Source organism: Acipenser ruthenus, chromosome 21 (genome assembly GCF_902713425.1).
Source record: "Acipenser ruthenus chromosome 21, fAciRut3.2 maternal haplotype, whole genome shotgun sequence".
Classification (NCBI taxonomy): Eukaryota; Metazoa; Chordata; class Actinopteri; order Acipenseriformes; family Acipenseridae; genus Acipenser; species Acipenser ruthenus.
The window spans coordinates 9,018,732-9,036,877 of record NC_081209.1 but is presented as its reverse complement, the minus strand read 5'-3'; the positions used below and the strand labels follow the sequence as shown (position 1 = coordinate 9,036,877).

General features: G+C 40.2%; 3 protein-coding genes across 12 annotated transcripts in view; 2 read left to right on the top strand and 1 right to left on the bottom strand.

Annotated features, from left to right (window-relative positions):
• Positions 1-483: 483 nt before the first annotated feature.
• Positions 484-9,185, top strand: LOC117428282 (protein tyrosine phosphatase domain-containing protein 1-like). The gene is made up of 9 exons (XM_058995632.1): positions 484-643; positions 1,261-1,432; positions 1,760-1,840; positions 3,272-3,390; positions 4,583-4,720; positions 5,095-6,221; positions 6,893-7,075; positions 8,345-8,455; positions 8,723-9,185. The coding sequence occupies exons 1-9, from the start codon at positions 484-486 to the stop codon at positions 8,813-8,815; spliced, it is 2,184 nt and encodes a 727-aa protein (XP_058851615.1). The 3' UTR covers positions 8,816-9,185.
• Positions 9,186-9,772: 587 nt separating this feature from the next.
• LOC117428380 (coiled-coil domain-containing protein 117-like) lies at positions 9,773-17,920 on the top strand. 4 transcript variants are annotated; one of them, XM_058994776.1, is made up of 7 exons: positions 9,773-10,067; positions 10,228-10,506; positions 11,234-11,284; positions 11,574-11,807; positions 12,226-12,369; positions 12,982-13,238; positions 17,554-17,920. In XM_058994776.1, exons 1-6 carry the CDS (start codon positions 9,979-9,981, stop codon positions 13,208-13,210), a joined length of 1,026 nt encoding a protein of 341 aa, XP_058850759.1. In that variant the 5' UTR covers positions 9,773-9,978; the 3' UTR covers positions 13,211-13,238; positions 17,554-17,920. The 4 variants fall into 4 exon arrangements, with proteins under 4 accessions (XP_058850759.1, XP_034757977.2, XP_058850758.1 ...); XM_058994775.1 differs by lacking the exon at positions 17,554-17,920 and adding an exon at positions 13,657-14,858 and having other exon boundaries at positions 9,774-10,067; XM_034902086.2 differs by lacking the exon at positions 17,554-17,920 and having other exon boundaries at positions 12,982-14,858.
• Positions 14,940-18,146, bottom strand: part of LOC117428379 (trichohyalin-like) — a 32,285-nt gene continuing 29,078 nt past the window's right edge. For 6 of the 7 annotated variants that reach the window (XM_058994768.1, XM_058994769.1, XM_058994770.1 and 3 more), the window contains 4 exons: positions 17,957-17,983; positions 17,498-17,573; positions 16,755-16,949; positions 14,940-15,537 (listed from right to left, as the gene is read on the bottom strand). In XM_058994768.1, coding sequence (XP_058850751.1) covers positions 15,472-15,537; positions 16,755-16,949; positions 17,498-17,573; positions 17,957-17,983 — 364 coding nt within the window. In that variant the 3' untranslated portion in view covers positions 14,940-15,471. The remainder of the gene's footprint in view (positions 15,538-16,754; positions 16,950-17,497; positions 17,574-17,956; positions 17,984-18,146) is intronic. The other variant, XM_058994771.1, reaches the window with a different exon arrangement.

Here is an 18,146-nt window from a genome sequence, read left to right as displayed (position 1 = left end):
AAAGCCACATTCGAATTTTTCTGTTTTATCAGTACTAAAGTCACTTTTTTTTTTTTTTTTTTACAAAATTGAACAGAATCTGAAAATAACTGAAATGTTGTATCTGCTAACCATGGCTTTAAAATATGTTTGTGTTCCTCTTTCTTGCAATATTATTACTGTGTTCTTTGCTTGTGTGCGATACAACATGCAGATATTTCAAAGACCACTCTACTCCCTAAAAAGTTGCCTGTGCTTCCTGTTACCTAATCACTCCATGTTTTGCAGTTCAAACTCAGTACACTGCTCCAGCTGCGATCACACCATGAGACACACAGCAGAGGACCTCAATCAACTTATAAAAACAATCCTAAAATGTTCTCCAGCATAATAAAACAACAGTTTATAAAGCTAAGAAAATTTTATTTAAAGCATTGGTTAGCACTCATTTTAAAGGAGGATGCAATGTGTGTGATATTGATTTTGTTTGTGGTGTTTGCAGTCATGAACAAGTTGTACCGGCGGCACTCCACGGCAGAGTTTCTGACGCACACGCATCTCCACCGCAGCTCAGTCGCAGAGGTCCTCTCCTCTTCCTCCAACCGGCTGCTGGCTGCCATCTCCGCCTCCGATATATACGAGGGCTACCTGGTCTACGAGAAGTGTGAGTCTGCAGCTCTCGTTACAAAATTTGTATTGCATGAGAGTAGCTGTTCTTTACTTCATGCTAATATTGGACTAAAAAAGATAAAATGAGATAGTAGTGTGGGGACCAACCAAGACTTCGCAGCAACATCTGCACACATTGAAGTATGAGCTGAGCCTCCAGTGCTTTTCCTCTGCCAGGATTTCCTATTGGCCCGGTGTTGATGACTCAAGGGATCAGCCAATTTGTAGCCTCCCTGCAGCATAAGCATTTGTAAGCTGTATGTAAAACATGAACTCAAGTTAACTACAACACTGCATCTCTCCCTTCTAGAAAAAAAAATTCTAGGATTGTCTCTTGCTTATTTTAAAAAAATAATAATTCTGTGGAGATGGAAATATAAAGCTTTATTTTTACTAAGCATGTTTGAACTGTCTCAGTCCACAGATTTCTTTATTAAGGTAATTGGGAGGTCCTTGGTTTCCTCTTAAAAGAGTAGTGGCAGTGGATGCTGATCGGGTCAGAGTTCAAATTGTCCAGCATTTTCTTTGGGCAGGATGGTTTCTCCATCCTCAAATGTATGTAAAACATGAACTGGTGTTCACTGCAACACTACAATTTCTACCTGTGTTTAGGGAGCACCCGGAGAGCCAGTGCCCAGTACACCAGAGTCGGGGAGCAGCTACGTCTGGTGATCCCAGCACCTGTGCAGTGCTCAGTTGCCTGCGGGGGGCGCCTGTGCAAATATGAAAACCCCATCAAGTGGACGGAGGAGGAGCAGGCAATTAAAGGGTTATACTCGTCCTGGTAAATCAACTTCCTTATCATATCTCATTCAAAACGGGCTGTCCTTTAAGCTTTAAATCCACATTTGTAATGAGATTCTTTTCCTCCTGCTGGAGATGTAGATCTTGAAACCAGCTTCATTTAACATAATACTGACGCTTGAAACTTTGTGTTAACATCCTTGAAGGACATTACTTTGACAGGATTTAGTTCATTCCTTGAGACTGTATCAGCTGTTCTGTTCTAGATCTCTACCATTCCTCTTCATAATGCTTGGAAATGCACTCGTGTCTAGTTATTACAATATTTTTATACTGTCTCTATGTAATTATTTCTCTTCTTCATTAGGATCACCGAGAACATTTTAGCAATGGCACGCCCTTCCTCTGAAGCCATACAGCAGCATGCCATTATACAGCAGTTCAAGCAGTAAGTTGGAACTACTTTTCCAACCTATCAAACTAAGCAAATTCTGTAATTACTCCATAGCTACTTCATTCGAAACCGGAACCCTGCCACATACAAGGCATTCTGAGCAACTACAAAGAGGTCTACACTGTGTATATGAAATGACAGGACGGAGTGCTGTTTTCAGGTTTTGAAGCACAGCCATTGATTTAGTTATTTTTTTGGCATGTATCATGAATAAGACTGGGCTGAGTGCAGGGTGAGTCATGTGATCAGGATGGCCGATTTTGGCTGGGGGGCCCAAAGGAAGTATTGCTTTTGCTTTTGAGCACCTGTGAATTGGGGAACACAATATTATGGTTCAGTACATCTCACTGCTCTTCAGCGAACCCTACTAGCCAAGACCTCGTCTCCTCGGTAATATGTGTTGCTTAGGTTGGGCTGGTGAGTCGATTGGCTGACAGCAGGAAGAGAGATCGCCTGTTCATCACAAGCTTGCTATAACATCGTCAGCACAACATGCAGGGAAAAAATATACCACTTTAAAAGTAATTATACAATTATTATTAGCACAAAACAGTACAAAAATAAAATACAGACAAATAACATTTTATATTGCAACGTATTAAACTAAATTGAACCTGATTGTGGGACACTGAACTGCAATAAATAAATCCCCTATCTGCAAATGATAACTCTGATTTTCAGTCCTGAACACTGAGGCATCGTAAACTCGTGGCCATGTAACAATAAGTGCCATATGCTGTGACTTTTTTGAAGGTGACTGTATCTGATTGTCCTGTTGAAGCAGACTGCATTGGTAGCAGCTGGCTCCACTGTGCACAGTGAAACCTGGCCTGTAGGGATTCGTTATTTAAAGGAAGGTTACCTGCGATTGTCCATCACAAGAGACCCCTAGCTGAGCGCGGGACCCTGTGGTTCACCTTTGCTGAATAAATATCTTTGAAGGGAAATGAAAGCAAAATGCCAAGCACTGATTGTAAAATGTCAAATGCCTGCTCGCTCTTTCATTTATTTTTATGAGCATCTGGGTGACTGGTATATGTAGGAATACCTACTGGAGTCCCTCAACCTTACTAATACCAACACACACTAATACCAAATGATTTGATCATTTAACAAGTTTAGTTTAGCCAAAGCTGCTTTACATTTTATTGAACAGTTTGAACCATTTAACCATATTCTTTATTTATATGCAAACTGTTCTGGTTTCCTGTGGAATTAGTTTACAGTTTCAAGTCAATGCAACAATCAAGACCAGAAACAATCTTGTTTTTTTTTTTTTTTCCATCTGTCCAATATGATTGACCTGCAGCCGTCAGTTTTGCCTTTTTCACAATTGCTTTAAAAAAATGAAGGAAAAAGTAAAGATCACAAATTTCTGAAACCTGGAAAGCGGAAATCCTGAGAATATGATGTTTGTGTTCACAGGCTGGGAATCCAGAGTGTGTTTAACCTGCAGCTCCCAGGAGAACACGCGAGCTGCGGGCCCCCCCTGGAGCCTGGGAGTGGATTCACTTACCTGCCAGAAGTGTTCATGGAGAACAAGAGTGAGTGAGACAAGGGAACTGCAGGGTTTCTACCAGGGTTTAATTGCAAACATAGCACACTAGGCCACTGTAAACAGACATGTACTGAGAGCATTGTCAGATGCACCGAAAAGATGTCCAGGTTATCATTCAAAAAGAGCAAGTAGTTTCTTTACTATCCTTGTACCTTTTTATGAGGTTTGCAAAGAGGGCTTTTATTAGTTTAGGGTTCAAATATTATCCATGTGTTTAGAATTTTGCCTAAACGTTTAACCATTGTCAAATACGCAGGCCGCATATAGGAGTTGGATGTATTGTTTACATGATAGTAAGTGTACAGGCCAATTTATTTCATATTCAATATTTCTTCACAGTGCTTTTCATATGCCATTAATACATAGTGTAGTCATTTATAAATTATGGTTTTTCTCATAGGTTACAAACATTTCCAATATGTGAATCATTCAAGAGTTAAACATGTTAATCCTAAAGCTGAATCGTTTTAACAAATACCAATCACTCTGAGTTGTTCTCAGATAATTTCATATTGATATTTTTGTGTAGTCTGAGGAAGGGGTTTCTAGTTTTGACATTGTCAGCTCAGACCCAGATGCTTTTGACAACCACCTTCCTTGTTTCATTGAGTAGCGTATGAGGCTTTCTCCATGGCCACCAGTATTACTGTATAATCACACCAATGGGCACATGGGTTTACACTTGGGTGTTTCCTGTTCTTAGAGAAATGCAGTTATTGCTCTCATTCCACACATTCACATATGAGCCCCTTCTAGTTGAAGATGTGTGCAAATTCAAGAAGTGGTGGCTTAGATAGCATGTTAATAAATCTCTGCCACTGTATACAGCAGCAAGCTAAGTGACCCATTAAAAAAGACCACATTAAAGTCTTGATTTTCCAATAGATTTTCCCTTTTCTTTCCCATCAGCTGTTTTCTAAAATAATCCTGCATACCATCGCCTCACAAATAAGTGCAACCCACATACATAGTGACAGCATCGATTGATGCTATCATACTCTGCTCGATTCAACCAGGGGACGCTACTGGTATCCATGGAGACAGTCTCATATTGGAAGTTACATGTGACTCCGATGGGTCAAATTTAAGATATCTTTCCTGATTATTATGAAGTTAAGTTTACTTTAACATATGAAAACATATTTGAGAAGAAATAGTCTCTATTTTTTCTTTTCCAGTTTACTTCTATAACTTCACATGGAAGGACTACGGAGTGGCTTCTCTGGCAGCTGTGCTGGATATTGTGAAGGTCATGGTGTTTGCACTGCAGGAGGGCAGGGTGGCTGTGCACTGTCACGCCGGTCTGGGCAGAACAGGTGAAGCACTTTATAAACCCACCTGTAATAGGAAGTAAATGTACAGCCTTGATTAGCACTAATATTGCACTCCCTAACCTCAAGTAACATTAGTTAGTCAGGATTCGTGAAACCATCCGAAAGGCATTTACTATTCCAGAAATATAAAAGAGGCTACTGCCCAACCCAGCCCTGAGTCCTGTGAAATCAAAAGGAACACCATTCTATTAATGTTTTCTTGTTTAATATGCATGAGAAAACAACTGTAGGCTACTAATACATTTATATTGTTTTTTTTTTTTTTTTTTGCAGCCGTGCTGCTTTATATATTTCTGGGATGTTTAAATAAACCCTTCAATCATAAAACTTAATTTCTTGCCACAATTGCCTTGCAGGGGTCCTCATCGCATGCTACCTGGTGTTTGTCACCAGAATGAGTGCTGACAGAGCTATCCTCTACATCCGAGCCAAGAGGCCCAGCTCCATCCAGACCAGGGGGCAGCTACTGTGCGTGCGGGAGTTTGACCACTTCCTCCAGCCTCTCTGGACCGTGTTCTCCTTGCGTGACTCGACTGCCCACCCCTTCACCCTCTCCCAGTACCTCACCTGGCAGCGCTACCTCCTTCACGGCTTGGAGGCACGAAGACTCAGGAACTTGCCAAAAATCGTCTGCATCATCTGTAGGATCCTAACGGGACTCTGCGAAAATAAGAAATGCAAAACACGGTCTTCAGCACAACAATGCAGCCTGCAGGCTTTATCCAGGGAGATAACCGAGACTCTGTCTATGTTATCTGAAAGTGACGTGATAACTGTGGCAGGGGTAGATCAGGTGTTGACTCCCACTACCATTTCACTGGTCTCCTCTTTTATTAAAGAACAGAAAGGGCCTTCTCAAGAATGGAGAACCCAAAGATTATTCCCTCAACATCCCTTAAATAGAAGGATGAGCTACAGCGACTCAGACCTGCAACAAATAAGCTTACACTTTACATCTGGCAGCAGAGACCTAGTTGAATCATGGAGTTGCCTAGGACCCCAAGGAGTCCAGACTGTACGTTCCTCTGGTCAGATCACTGATCAGAAGACACCAGATGGTAAGGATTGCCAGAAACTGACATCAAACTGCCCTGCCACAGCTACATGGCAGCAGAGACAGCAGAAGATGTTCAAACGGAGTCAGACGATTGCAGAGGGAAGTGTTCTGCAAAGTCCTGGTCCACCACTAAGCATAAACCATAACCTAAAGGAATCCCCTGAGGGTAACATGAAAGCAAAGTGTCCTCAATTTCCCAGGGTGAAATGCTGTCAAAGGATGGGGTTGCATGCTGACAGTAGCTCTCCGGCAACCGTGGAGCAGGCCTTGTCATGTGCAGTGAAAAGAGAAGGTGTCTCCAATGGGAAAGGAGAGCCGTCATGCAATACTGGATCTTGCAGGAGTAAGCAGCTGGCTGTGGCCCTCATGCTTGCAGACCAGCATGGAAAAAACGGAGAGACGTTGGAGAAAATCCTGTCCTGGCAGGTAATTAACAAAAATGAATCCAAAACGCTAAAACATAAAATCTTGGGTCTCAATTGTAAGAGGTCGGCAAAAGATTCTGATTTTTTTTATTTCCCCTTTCAAAGTTTATTTAATTGCTCTAGAGTCTGATGGCATTTTTTATTAAAAGATTAAAGGTTATCTGCCATTCAATCTACTGTAAATGATCACATTATGAAGTACAGTGAGATAGAACAGTGAGGCCCAGGACTGAACACAGTAAACCAACTGTAACTGCTTAATGGATTTATTTTAAAGTGTAAAATGTTATACACAGTCTGGCATTTTATTGGACATTTGCACTGTAATTGTGCATATAAAGGTCTGACATACTGCTTCTATCCACACCATCTAGTAGACTGCTGTATGTTGGTACCGACCCACAACAAGCCATGGGGGACTCACTGATGCCATTAAAAATGTCTCATAGCAAGTGCTGTTGAAACCCATTTGTGCAAATCACATAGTTCATTTACCTATGAGCAGCTTGTATCTGAGACCTCAGATTCATTCACCACTGTGTTACCACTCATAATTAATTTACCATATTATATGGGCTTCAATAGGCTCAAATTCATCACTAGGCTGGCTAGATAAGCCACACAATGTTCAGACTATGCCAGCCCTTCTATATATATATAATTTAATTGCAGCAAGAATTGAACTTGTCTGAAGAAGCGTGGGGGAAGCTGGAGAAGGAGCTGGACCCAGCTGTCCTGAGTGGACTTCTGTGGGGGTGGCTGGAACACCTCAAGCAGCCTGTGCTATCGGAGGCGGACCTGACAAACATGCAGAGCAGCCTGACTACAGGCAGCCCCCTCCAGCATCTCAACAAGGTAAACCACTTATACAAATACTGACTGGAGTTGAGGGTTTTGTTGGAAAACTGATGCCCCAGGGATTACTGACAGGGGCTGTTTCTCACTGCAGGTCGCTTTTTCAACCCAAGGGAACAATCTTCCATGTTAAGGTGAAAACTGCTGTCAATATCGGTTTTATTAAACCTGTGACAGCAGAGAGCAATTGTTCTTTGACTGTTCAGCGCTAGAGGGACTTTTTGCCAATTTGTGAGCAAAAGCACAAATTATTTTTGATCATGTGACACTTTATTAGCCAATAGGGTAGCAAGTTTCGATCTAAGCTTTTAATAAAGGACATTGTCATATCTGCACCTACTGTTACCCTCTATGGATATAGTGAAGGTAACTGTATCTGTTCATATGTTACACTAGATTTGATGAATCCTAAGGAGATCTGAATTTGGGGCTATAGCGAGGTTATCAGTCTGTCAGTCCATCCGTCTGTCTGTATGTCACACTTACATTTCTACATGCGTTATCAGGAGAACCTACCATTCAATTCTGATGATGCTTTTTTTACATCTTTAATATAAAAATCTCGGGCTGTCGGAGGCTGTACGCATGGTTTACTTTTTCATCGCACTGATAGCTCCAGTTTTGTATTTACAGCTGTGTGATTGGTGTAGGTTGTACACTGGACACACAAAAGACACACCAAGGCAGAACTGACATTGTCACGGCACACCGGCAAGCAGGATTTATTCTTGCAGCTGCGCACAGGAAAACCACAGCAGGTACCAACAATGCTAGCAGCCAGGTGACAATACACAGTAGTGTAAAATACAGAAAGACTAAAAAGTCAAAACTTTGCTATAAAATAAAAGTTGCTTCGCTGCGCCTACTACAAACGAGGTCCCGCTGACACACCCCTGCTAAATATACTTTTTAAATGGGATCCCGAAACTAATCCCTGATCCTTTCAGTGAATTAAACATTAAACCGAGATCCGGGAGATTGGGGATTGGCCCCGGTTCTCAGCACTGGGGTGTGAGGGGCTCTTTTTATAGCGAGATGCTCCGCCGGGACGCTCCCACCAGCCAAGGACCCGCAGCAGATCAATTCTCTGCTACGATTACCTGTAAACATTCCCAACTGGCTGCGCGTCTGGCTTTCTCCTGCAAACATACGCATGCGTCCGAGCAGCCAGTGATGGAGCGCTGTCCCTGTTACAAGCTGTTACGCTTGTTCTCTTTAAAGGACTGATAACCAAGACTTTAAAATCTTACCTTCTCTTAACTTTTCCAGGGACAAGCTGAAACTTTGCTTTGCGTGCTTGACTGTGTGGCCAAACTGAAGGATTTACCAGCCGACCTTGAGGACAGTCTTCTTGGGAGAATCGCTTTCGCCTTCACGGGGGTAATAATTATGAGGGTTATATTCTATACAAAGTACTACCACAGGAATAACAGTACCAATAAAACATGTGTTTGAGGTTGGTTATAGCTGGAGTACCCATTACAATTAAGCTAATGTTAATAGTTTTAACAACAATATACTTGTTTAAATGGTATAGCTCATGAAATAATTTCAAATGAAACCGTTTTAAAAGAATATAGCTTAGCAATTAAAAAAAGAAGCACGTTATAGCAATTCGTTTTTTGTTTGTTTGTTTGTTTTTTCCAGCTGAGAAGGAAAGATGACAATGTGCCAACAGAACATAATGAATTCCTAAAGAGAACACTGAAGAAGCTTTTAAAAGAAAGAACAAAGATCTAACATAAAACGCTGGCTGAGAGCATTGCCTTAGCAATGGTGCTCCCGCAGGTTAGGTTGGCAAAACCGGCAGGTACTGTTTCTCCTCATCATGCTACAGCGGACACCTGTAGGGCTGGCATTTCATCCTTTCATCAGTTCGTGGTCATTCGCTCAAGAGGCAGCTAGCTTGGTCGTGGGGAAACTTGATGCATCAGTAACTCATTTGCACATTTGAGTTAAACAGTAATTATAAAATAATTCAAACAGGGTTAATCGGCATAGATTGTCCCAACAAATGCATTTTAAAATAGCAAAAATGTGGTATTAAATTGTTAAAAGAACTTCTATGTATTTGAGTAGTAATGCCACTTCCTTAAGTCCACGTTTTGTTGGTCCCTTAACTGATCTTAATAAGGGGGGGGGGGGGGGGTTCACTTGGTGACATCCTGCTCCTAATTGAATGGAAAGGCAAGGCCTGGACGCAAACACAAACCTATCGGTTCAAAGACAAACATCTTACCAATCAACTAAAGAGCAAGCTCTGTAGTCGGGAGGTAAGTACGGGTCTTATGCTGATGTCAGTGTTATGAACTCATCAGCCCCTAGGAGGAGACCCATTCCAACTTGATGCACCTGTGAGTTCTTGTTTAAATATGTTCAACTATCTGTCAACTCCTGTCTCTTTTGCAAAAGTGTTGTAGTTGTTTTTCTTTGATGTATGAAATGTATTGAAAACATGTGCAAACAATAAAATAAAGGCTACTTAAAATGTGAGAAACTGTAATGACGTGTTAAAATAGTCAATGGACATGTTGATGTGAAATATAATTCAATTTGTTCTAGGTTTGTTATTAATAAATCAAATCTACCGTCTAATACAATGTCTGTTGCTCTAAATCATCATTCAGTCACTGACCACATGAAGCATGTGAGTATAAATCTCAAAGAGATGAGGTGACGGCGCCATGCAGCTAACGCATACGCTTATTCACGCGATAATATGGTATTTGTTAATGTTGGTAACGCCCATTGCCCATCTCGTTCTGCTGTAGAATATTCTCGAAACCACAGAAAGTTGAAGGAAGTGATGTGAAGAACACAGTCATATTTAAAAGGATATCTCCATATTATTTCTTGTTTGTAATACGACTAAAGGCCCAACCTGGGATAGCCTGTAATATAATATGAGCGGCGTCTCCTCCATATGCGAAGACGAGAACACAAAAACACAAGCACTGAACAGTCTGAAGCCAGGAGAGGAAAACGTTCCTAGGTACTAGAAGTGGCCATAATCTTATACAGTCAGTAGAACAGCTGAAATTGCATTACGAGCTCTTTCATTTCATTCGGTGTTTTGTGTCTTTGTAATTCCGACAATATGGTAACTTTTGTTTTTTCGCCTGCTTACTGACTCGGCATACAACCAAACCTAGCAGTACGATGCTGACCCACAACTGGCCCACGATTGGCAGCCACCGAACCCCACTTGTGCCGGAGGATTTCAACTTTCAGAACCGCACCGCGGAGGATTGCTTAATGTCGGGAGACCCTCGTTTGAATGCACAGCTGCTCACAAAGCGTTCGGAATTAAACGGGATTCCCAATAATTTGTGTTATGGGAATAATAGAAAACGTCAACACAGTGATGTTGGAGTGATAGGACGGAACTGTAAAATTATTAAGAGTAACACCGTCTCGTCGTCTCGTTATGTGTAAGTACCTCCACTTTATGCTGCACTGTACATGGGATTTTTTTACTTAACGTTGTTAGTTTATTTTTGTTAGTTTTTAGAAAATAATTGTGTAAATCTGATCCTGAATTGTAATTGCAAAGCTGCACGATGTAACTTTTATTTTTATGAACTTTAAGTCTACTCAGTGCAATGGCATTTTTTTTTAGCAGTCTGGCATGGTGCTATCGTCATAGATCAAACTAATTTGGCAGTTATGATGAACCTTTAAAGTGGATTATCGGTTGGCCGGATTACAGCTATTAAGTAAAGAAAGATGCATTTTATTATAATAATTGTTGTTGTAAATCAAACTAAACAGGTGTAGCCTATATTGTTCTGGTTATATTTGATTAGTATTGCTTTAGTATTGTAATTATAGCCAAAGAAGGGCTGAGAACTAATTGTGTGCATCTTAAAATAATACATGACCTGCACTCCCTGACATTGCAGACCAGAGTTGGGTTGTGATCTACACCGGTATCATGAAGTAACACGTATGTTTTGCACTGTTTTCTAAAAACTGCAAAACCCGATGACTTCTGAATTAAAGAAAACTAAGAACGGACGGCGTCTCCGAAGAGTTTACAAAAACTTGACAGGTTTACGCAAATTAGATTTCTCTATAGTAAACCTCACTTAAGATCAATGCTATTTGGTGGTACTGTAGATGTTGCTGGAAAGGTAACAATTTGTGCTCTTTGTTTAGGAGCTGTGAAAGACGCTACGAAAGAAAGCATAAGAGGGAACACGATGAAGAGTAAGTATCAGATCTATGGTTTAAACAGCTGCAACAAACATGGTATTTTCATACAAATACGTATCTGTTTTTTAAATAACCTTTTAATATGTATTTGTATACTGGAGATGTTGTAGATCATTTTTACAACAAACTTTTACATGGTAATATTGGTAAACTGCCATTAGGGGTATGAAATATGCAGGTGTTTTTCACCACTTATTGATTAGTATATTACACTGCTCTGTAGCCATGCAGCTCTCAAGTGTCCAGGCAGTTAACCCAGTTATCCTCCTGTGTGTGTTTTCAGGACTGCCATTCCCAGGAAGAGACGAGCTACAGCAGAGATGGTGACCACCTCTTACCAAGCTCCCTCCTTTCTCCCTGAGGGTGTGGCCCCTCAGCACTGCTGGGGAGACCTCAGTGCCAGCCCCCAGGAACCTGCAGAGCTGGAGGGGCAGGCAGCCCACATAGAGGTGGAGGGGAGGGAGAGTGTGAAGCAGTGGGGGGCAGCACACAGGAGACTGCAGGAGATTGAAGACAGGTGAGACAGGTTAATGGACATATAGGTTGCTGCATGGGTATGTCATTTTAGTTCCTTAGTTACAACTTTAATTCCATACAGACTATTTTATTCATGTTTCTTTTTAGTCCATAAAGTTGTATTGTCCTGTACAGCATTGTATACACAGGTCGAGAACATACCACATTGCGATGAAACCTGCAAAGTGTCAGAATTTGGGTATATATTAAAGCCAGCCTGTCTGTATGTTTACACTTGAATCGCATAGTCAGTTATTATTAAACTTAATGAGTGGGAAGGACTTACAGCCTCTGCTAGTTTTTACTGTTCGATGTTATTGCTATACTGTGTATTCTTAAATACATTGAATTTGGAAGTTCTATCTAATTGTATTTTCATTTTGACAAAGCTTTATTTATTTATTATGTCATTTTCTTAGTATAATTGTGGAGGATGATGACGAGGACTTAGAAACTGAAAGCACGAATTCCAGCTTCCCTGTGCTGGTCATGTCGGACACCCTTCGGGAAGGACTGAAACAGGGACTCGGGGACGTGATACCACGGAAAATAGCACAGTCCCTGTAAGTGTGACTCTGCTAATGATGCTACTGACCTACAGTACCATTCATTCTACCACTAGATGATTTTCAGTTTTTATTTTAAAGGAGTCTCATTGGAGCTTTTTTAAGATCAGTCATTCATGTACAACATATGAATAAAATATCTGAAATGCATTCTTCATATACCCGTTATAGCTATGCATGTTCTGCAGGGCCTTTGAAACAGAGATCAGACCGACTTTTCTCAACCAGGGCTGGTGTTCAGTCTCAGCAGTGGTACAGATTGTTTCATGCGCACACATTTAGAGGTGAACTCTCAGCCGCACTACAACATCATGTTACAGTGGTGTTCAGGGAAGAATAAGCAAGTGACACGCACTCATGGCATTGAGCAAGGATCTGCTGGGGGCTGTACATGTTTACACAAAACTGAAAATATGAGTGGGAAATACCAAGATAGAAAAGTGCATTGTTAACCAGGGCTTCATAAACAGACACAGTGGTTTAGTTTTTCATGTTACTGATGGATCTAATTTAGTAATTCCAGCTGTGGGAGGGGATGTAGTTTGTTGGGACAACCTTGTTGGGAGAGATTTGTTACTGACATGTCTTGCTCTTTTTTTAAACTGTAAGGAACCACTCTTGTATGGAGATGGTGATATGGAGACCCCCAGAGGATGTTCTGTGCAGCAAACAGAGAGAAACAATGGAGAGGCTCAGGCACAGTACAGACTCCAGTCCTGTAGCAGGGACTCCGGTGTTGAAGGATGGGGATAGTGAGCTCCAGCAACACCCTGCACAGACCCCAGTGTACAGAGACCTCAGCCAGCACAGCTGCACCGAGGAGGACATGGAGCTTTAGGCTACAGCTTCAGGCAACGTCATGCAAGGTACCCTTATTTTAAACATACTATTGAGTCGTTATAAAGGGTGATTCATAAACATTACACCATAGGGGATAAAAAAAAAAACACAGATACAGATCTTTTGTTTCAGGCTTACAAATAGTCATGGCAGACAGGAAGACCTGTATTGTCGCTGAAACTTAGTGTTCAGGTGCAAGTCAAGACCCCTTCCATGTGTAGAGTCCAGACAGGTCAGAGCCGTTAATCAACACTGTGTTTTACAATTCTACAGTGAGACACTTATTTTAAATAGGGATAGTTACCCTGAATACCAAGACAACTGTATTAATTTAAAAAGTTTGTGTTTTGAAGAAACTCTTGTCCAGTTGAAATGATTGTCTGCTGGGTTATGTTCTTTTCCATGCAGACTGTCGTATGTATTCTCTTTCTTCGTACATTTCAGTGCTTATGTAAGGTGAGGACCAGTTGCACTGGCTACAGTCAGACACAGTGCTGGCAGGCGACGCAGTCCGAGCCACTCAAGCAGACAATGCCAGTTGTCCAGAATTGTGCCAAATTCAATGGTGGTATTGTGAAGTACACCTCCATACTCAAGCACAGACCAAAAGTTATTGCAATGTTGTATATATTGCAGTAATCTGTCGCATATCCAACTGCGGTGGGACTAGAGTAATGGCGGATATGTAAAAAGCTGGATGAATGAATCCTGTTTTAAATACCATTATACACACCTGTAACAATTATTATATTCACACAATTATTGTTTTGAGATTCAGCTTTTATTAGGGAGCTGCCCTAAATCCCTTGTTTAGAAAGATACAGGGTGACAGAGTAGGCGTCTTCCGTGCAGGTGTGTGCATTTGCTGCTGAGTGACAGACGAACAGGATTTATTTACATGTCAACACACTGAACAGCTCACGAGACACTGCAAGCAACAGTAGAGCAGAGTACATACAACACAGTGTACGGGATCTACAATATCAACTAATCTTCTCTGTTCAGTAATAAACTAACGTTGCTGAAGCAGTTGATCGTGGCGGATAAATGGTTAGGGCAGATATATGACGGATTTCTGTATATATTTCTTTCATTTGTGCTTGTAAATAAAGCATTATAAAACCTTTTACTTGTATCTTTACTTTGACTTGTAAATAATTCCCAAAGGTACTTGGCCTTGGCAGAGCAAAATGTCTAGGGTCAGTCGGTGTATGTAATGAAAGAAACTGCAGGCAGCACCGTAAATTGAGCATTTTTTTAGGCAAGGTTATATATACGTGTGTGTTGAGTAAACTAAACACTGTACAACTGGATTAAAAAGTCATTTTTAGGTTCTGCATCCAAAGCAGAATATCGCTTGCATATTTTGCCTGTAGTTAGTGCAAGAATCCACCTTGGAAAGCAGCTGCGAGTTTGGAGTCTTGTATAAATCCCATGGAAAAGCAGTTATGTGTTTTGTAATATAGATGCCTCACTTTTGTTTGGGCGTTTTTGTTATTCTGTCATTTTAAGCATGTGAAATATGAACCGAAGTGAAGTGTTCTGTTAAAACAGGGGCATTCGATAAGGTTTTTTTATGGCAAGCTGTTGTAAACAATTAAAGTTTGTAGACACTTATTTTTTGTAATAAAAGCTGTTGCAACCTACATTTGTTGTTTGTTATTTAAACCTTCCCTTTTATTGATTTATTGAATGCAATCAAGATAAAAAAAAATGTTTTCCAAGGGTATTTGCATATGTGTTTATTAAAAACAAATTACAATACAACTGTACAGGGTATAAAAAATATGTACATGTGTAAATGTAATGTTTCTAAATTAACTTTTGAAATTATTTTCAATTTATAGTATAGAAAAAATGTTATAAAAGCATTGTAGATATTACTAATTTATTTTAACAAAACCATCACCTGCTAAAAATAAGATTTTTTTGTTTTTATAATTTTTTTTTTATAGACATTAATCTAGCCCACAAAAAACTTAACATGTGTGTAGGCAGAGTAGTCCTGGGATATTCCATTTAAAATGTTCATATTAAGGAATTTAAAAATATTGATTAAAATATTTCTAAAATATAAAACTAACGTTGTTACAGTAATACAAATTGTAATTCTTTATCGTTGAGAGCATTAACGTGCATTTTTTACAGCATAAATGTACAGCGAAATCTGAAAGTTCTTTCGCACTTAGAGCTGGTCTGTGTCGTTGTGGATTGGATGGAGGTATAAAAGTGTGAACTGTAACAGAGAGGAATGACCCTTCACATGAGTGGTTTTCTGGTACTGGATTTGAATCTTGTTGGCAGTCTTTCCGGCGTCATACGAATCTATTGAAAGAAGAAAACATTTAGATTGCAAATTCTAATATATTGTGCTGAAGAGGACTTTCTTATAGCCTCCTCTTTTATCTTATGTCAAACTAGTGTCCCCTTTCCATGGCTATTTAGTTGAAACTTTAAAAAGTTTCTCCAGCCAATTTTACACTCTAACCATCTTGAGTGGCAATGCACCCAACCCTACTGTGCGACCAAGACTTCACCTGATTGACGCAGTAGTGCTTTTATGAGGTGAACCACTGGGATGCTTCCAGTTGTCTCCCTTGACTCAATCGAATGGGGAACAACTAAAAACAGTGTAGAGCCAAATTGGAGCCAAGGAACAAAAATTAGAGGCAACATGAAAATGCTAACATTTCCTTTTCTACTAGGCAAGTATACTAAAAGGTACAACTACTGTTGGATACTACATTTACAATAGTTTTACGTTTTTTTATTCACCTATAAATACAGTACACCCTCACTATAATGAACCTGTTGGGGTCCAAGCCTTTTGTTTGTCTCATGTATGCAATGTACTGCCTTTGCTTTATCCTGTTTGTTAAAGAATGAAAATGCAGACAAAAAGCAAAAATCCCAAATTGAAGCTGAACTTTCATTCAAAATCAATCTGACGTGAATCGTTTCAAAGTACACCAAATCTTAATCCAACATGTAAGAATCCCAAACTGAGCTTTTATTTCAGATCAACCCGACATGAAAAGTTCCTTAAGTTTGTTGTTGTTTTTTTCCTTAATCAATTTTGCTTTGTCCCATGGTTGCTGAACAAGCCAAAAAAACAGCTGTTTGACAACCCATATTCACGTCATGACAGATATGCCACCGTTACTCCTTTTTTCAAACGATCAATATAGTTTCCAGCTTTGCAACAAAAAATGATTTTTGTTTCAATTTCACAGCACGCGCTTTTTATTAAGACAAAATAGTTGACTTCACTGAGGAGGTGTCATCCCGTGTCTACAGACCGGGATGTTGACAGTGTGTTTACATTATTTTAGTTTGTTTTTTTATTTGGGGTCCAGGGGCCAGGTTTGTTATAATGAAGGGCACTCTAGCGAGGGTGTACTGTAGTATGTAGTTTTAAAATTTGACCACTGATGAATGTTCAAAATGTTTTCTAAAATGTGATTTGAATAGGTTTTTGCTGTCTGACTAGACTTGTCACTTAGTACAGCAGGTTATTCTAAAGCTTTGCTAGTTTGACTCACCGTTTCCCGGTAGGAGCCGGCCAGGTCGTCTTGGCTTCCCGGGTGGTAGATGGTGTTCTCGGCACGCAGCTGCTTCACACGGCTCTGCAGGTGCCGGAGCAGTTTCAGGGTGCTGAAGTCCTGGGGCCCAGGAGGGGGCGCTGTGCTCAGGGAAGGGGTGGAGGCTGAGCGCAGGGGAGCAGTCTCACTTCTCTCCTGTGAGGGGGTTAAAAAAAAAACATTATTCTTTTGAAACTAGTGTCAACAGATCCTATTGAGTGGCAGCCTGGAGCATGCTTTTTGTGCTGCTTACTGCCTTTAAATTGAACATTGTTCTGCTTATTATACAGTAAGAGTAGTAGACAAATGTTTGGCTTGTGCCTTCGTCAGTCTACATTAAGCGTGGCTTGTGCCTTCGTCAGTCTACATTAAGCGTGGCTTGTGCCTTCGTCAGTCTACATTAAGGAAAATGTTGTCTACTTGATTAAGGGGTCATTCACTTATGGTTCTGTTTCTTCGCTGCTGCTTTTGCTTTCGTATGCACTGAAACAAACTGCCCAAACAATTAAAACAAACTGAAGACTGCATTTAGATCAGTCTTAAAAGCCTTCAAATTAACCAAACCATACTTGGTGTAACCAACTGTATAAACAAAGTGTGGATTGGCCCTTAGTGTGTGTGTGTGTGTGTGTGTGTGTGTCTATATATATATATATATATATATATATATATATATATATATATCACAGAAGTTCAGTTTTTACCACTGATAGTATTTTCATTTCTGATTCCAGCTTTTCTATTTTTCTTTGGTGATCAGGTTTGTTCTTGGACATCCGTCTGAAAGGAGCAAATTATATGAAAGGATATACAGCAAAGTCTTCATAAGAGCATTTTGAACGTCACTTTAAGAAAATGTTGTTGCACCAAAATGTTTGTTTTCTCTAACAGAGATCTACTTCATTGTGGCTTTGGAATTGTAACTTCTGTCTTAGACATCCTCATTCTAAAAAGTAACATGAGTTGGCAGCACTGAAGTTAGCTGAAGAGAAAGTTAGTGTGTTAGTGTATGAAAAGCAAGGCATATTGGCATAAACCACTACAGTACATATGAGCACCATTTACTGCACATTAGCATTCTTCTACACTATGCTTAAGCATTATAAACTACGCAAGAGCAACTAACCTACTAATACTGCAGTCTCTACTGAGAAGCTAGTTACCTTTGCTTTAACAAATCAGACTTGCATCTGTGGAAGTAAAAACTGAAGGTGAGCAAAATTTCCAAAGCAATTTATCACTATCAAGTGAGGAACACACACTGTGGCAAAGTAATACACCTCTGATCACTTGCTTGGCTTGACAGTCCTTGAGTTAAAAAAATGGGGGTAAACATAACTCAAAAATAAATAA

Coding starts and splice junctions, on each gene's coding strand:
- LOC117428380 (XM_058994776.1), top strand. CDS start 9,979: ATGAGCGGCGTCTCCTCCATATGCGAAGACGAGAACACAAAAACACAA. Junction 11,285..11,573: donor AAGAGGGAACACGATGAAGA/GTAAGTATCAGA, acceptor GTGTGTTTTCAG/GACTGCCATTCCCAGGAAGA. Junction 11,808..12,225: donor CTGCAGGAGATTGAAGACAG/GTGAGACAGGTT, acceptor TCATTTTCTTAG/TATAATTGTGGAGGATGATG.
- LOC117428282 (XM_058995632.1), top strand. CDS start 484: ATGAACAAGTTGTACCGGCGGCACTCCACGGCAGAGTTTCTGACGCAC. Junction 1,841..3,271: donor ATTATACAGCAGTTCAAGCA/GTAAGTTGGAAC, acceptor TTGTGTTCACAG/GCTGGGAATCCAGAGTGTGT. Junction 7,076..8,344: donor CCCTCCAGCATCTCAACAAG/GTAAACCACTTA, acceptor TAACTTTTCCAG/GGACAAGCTGAAACTTTGCT.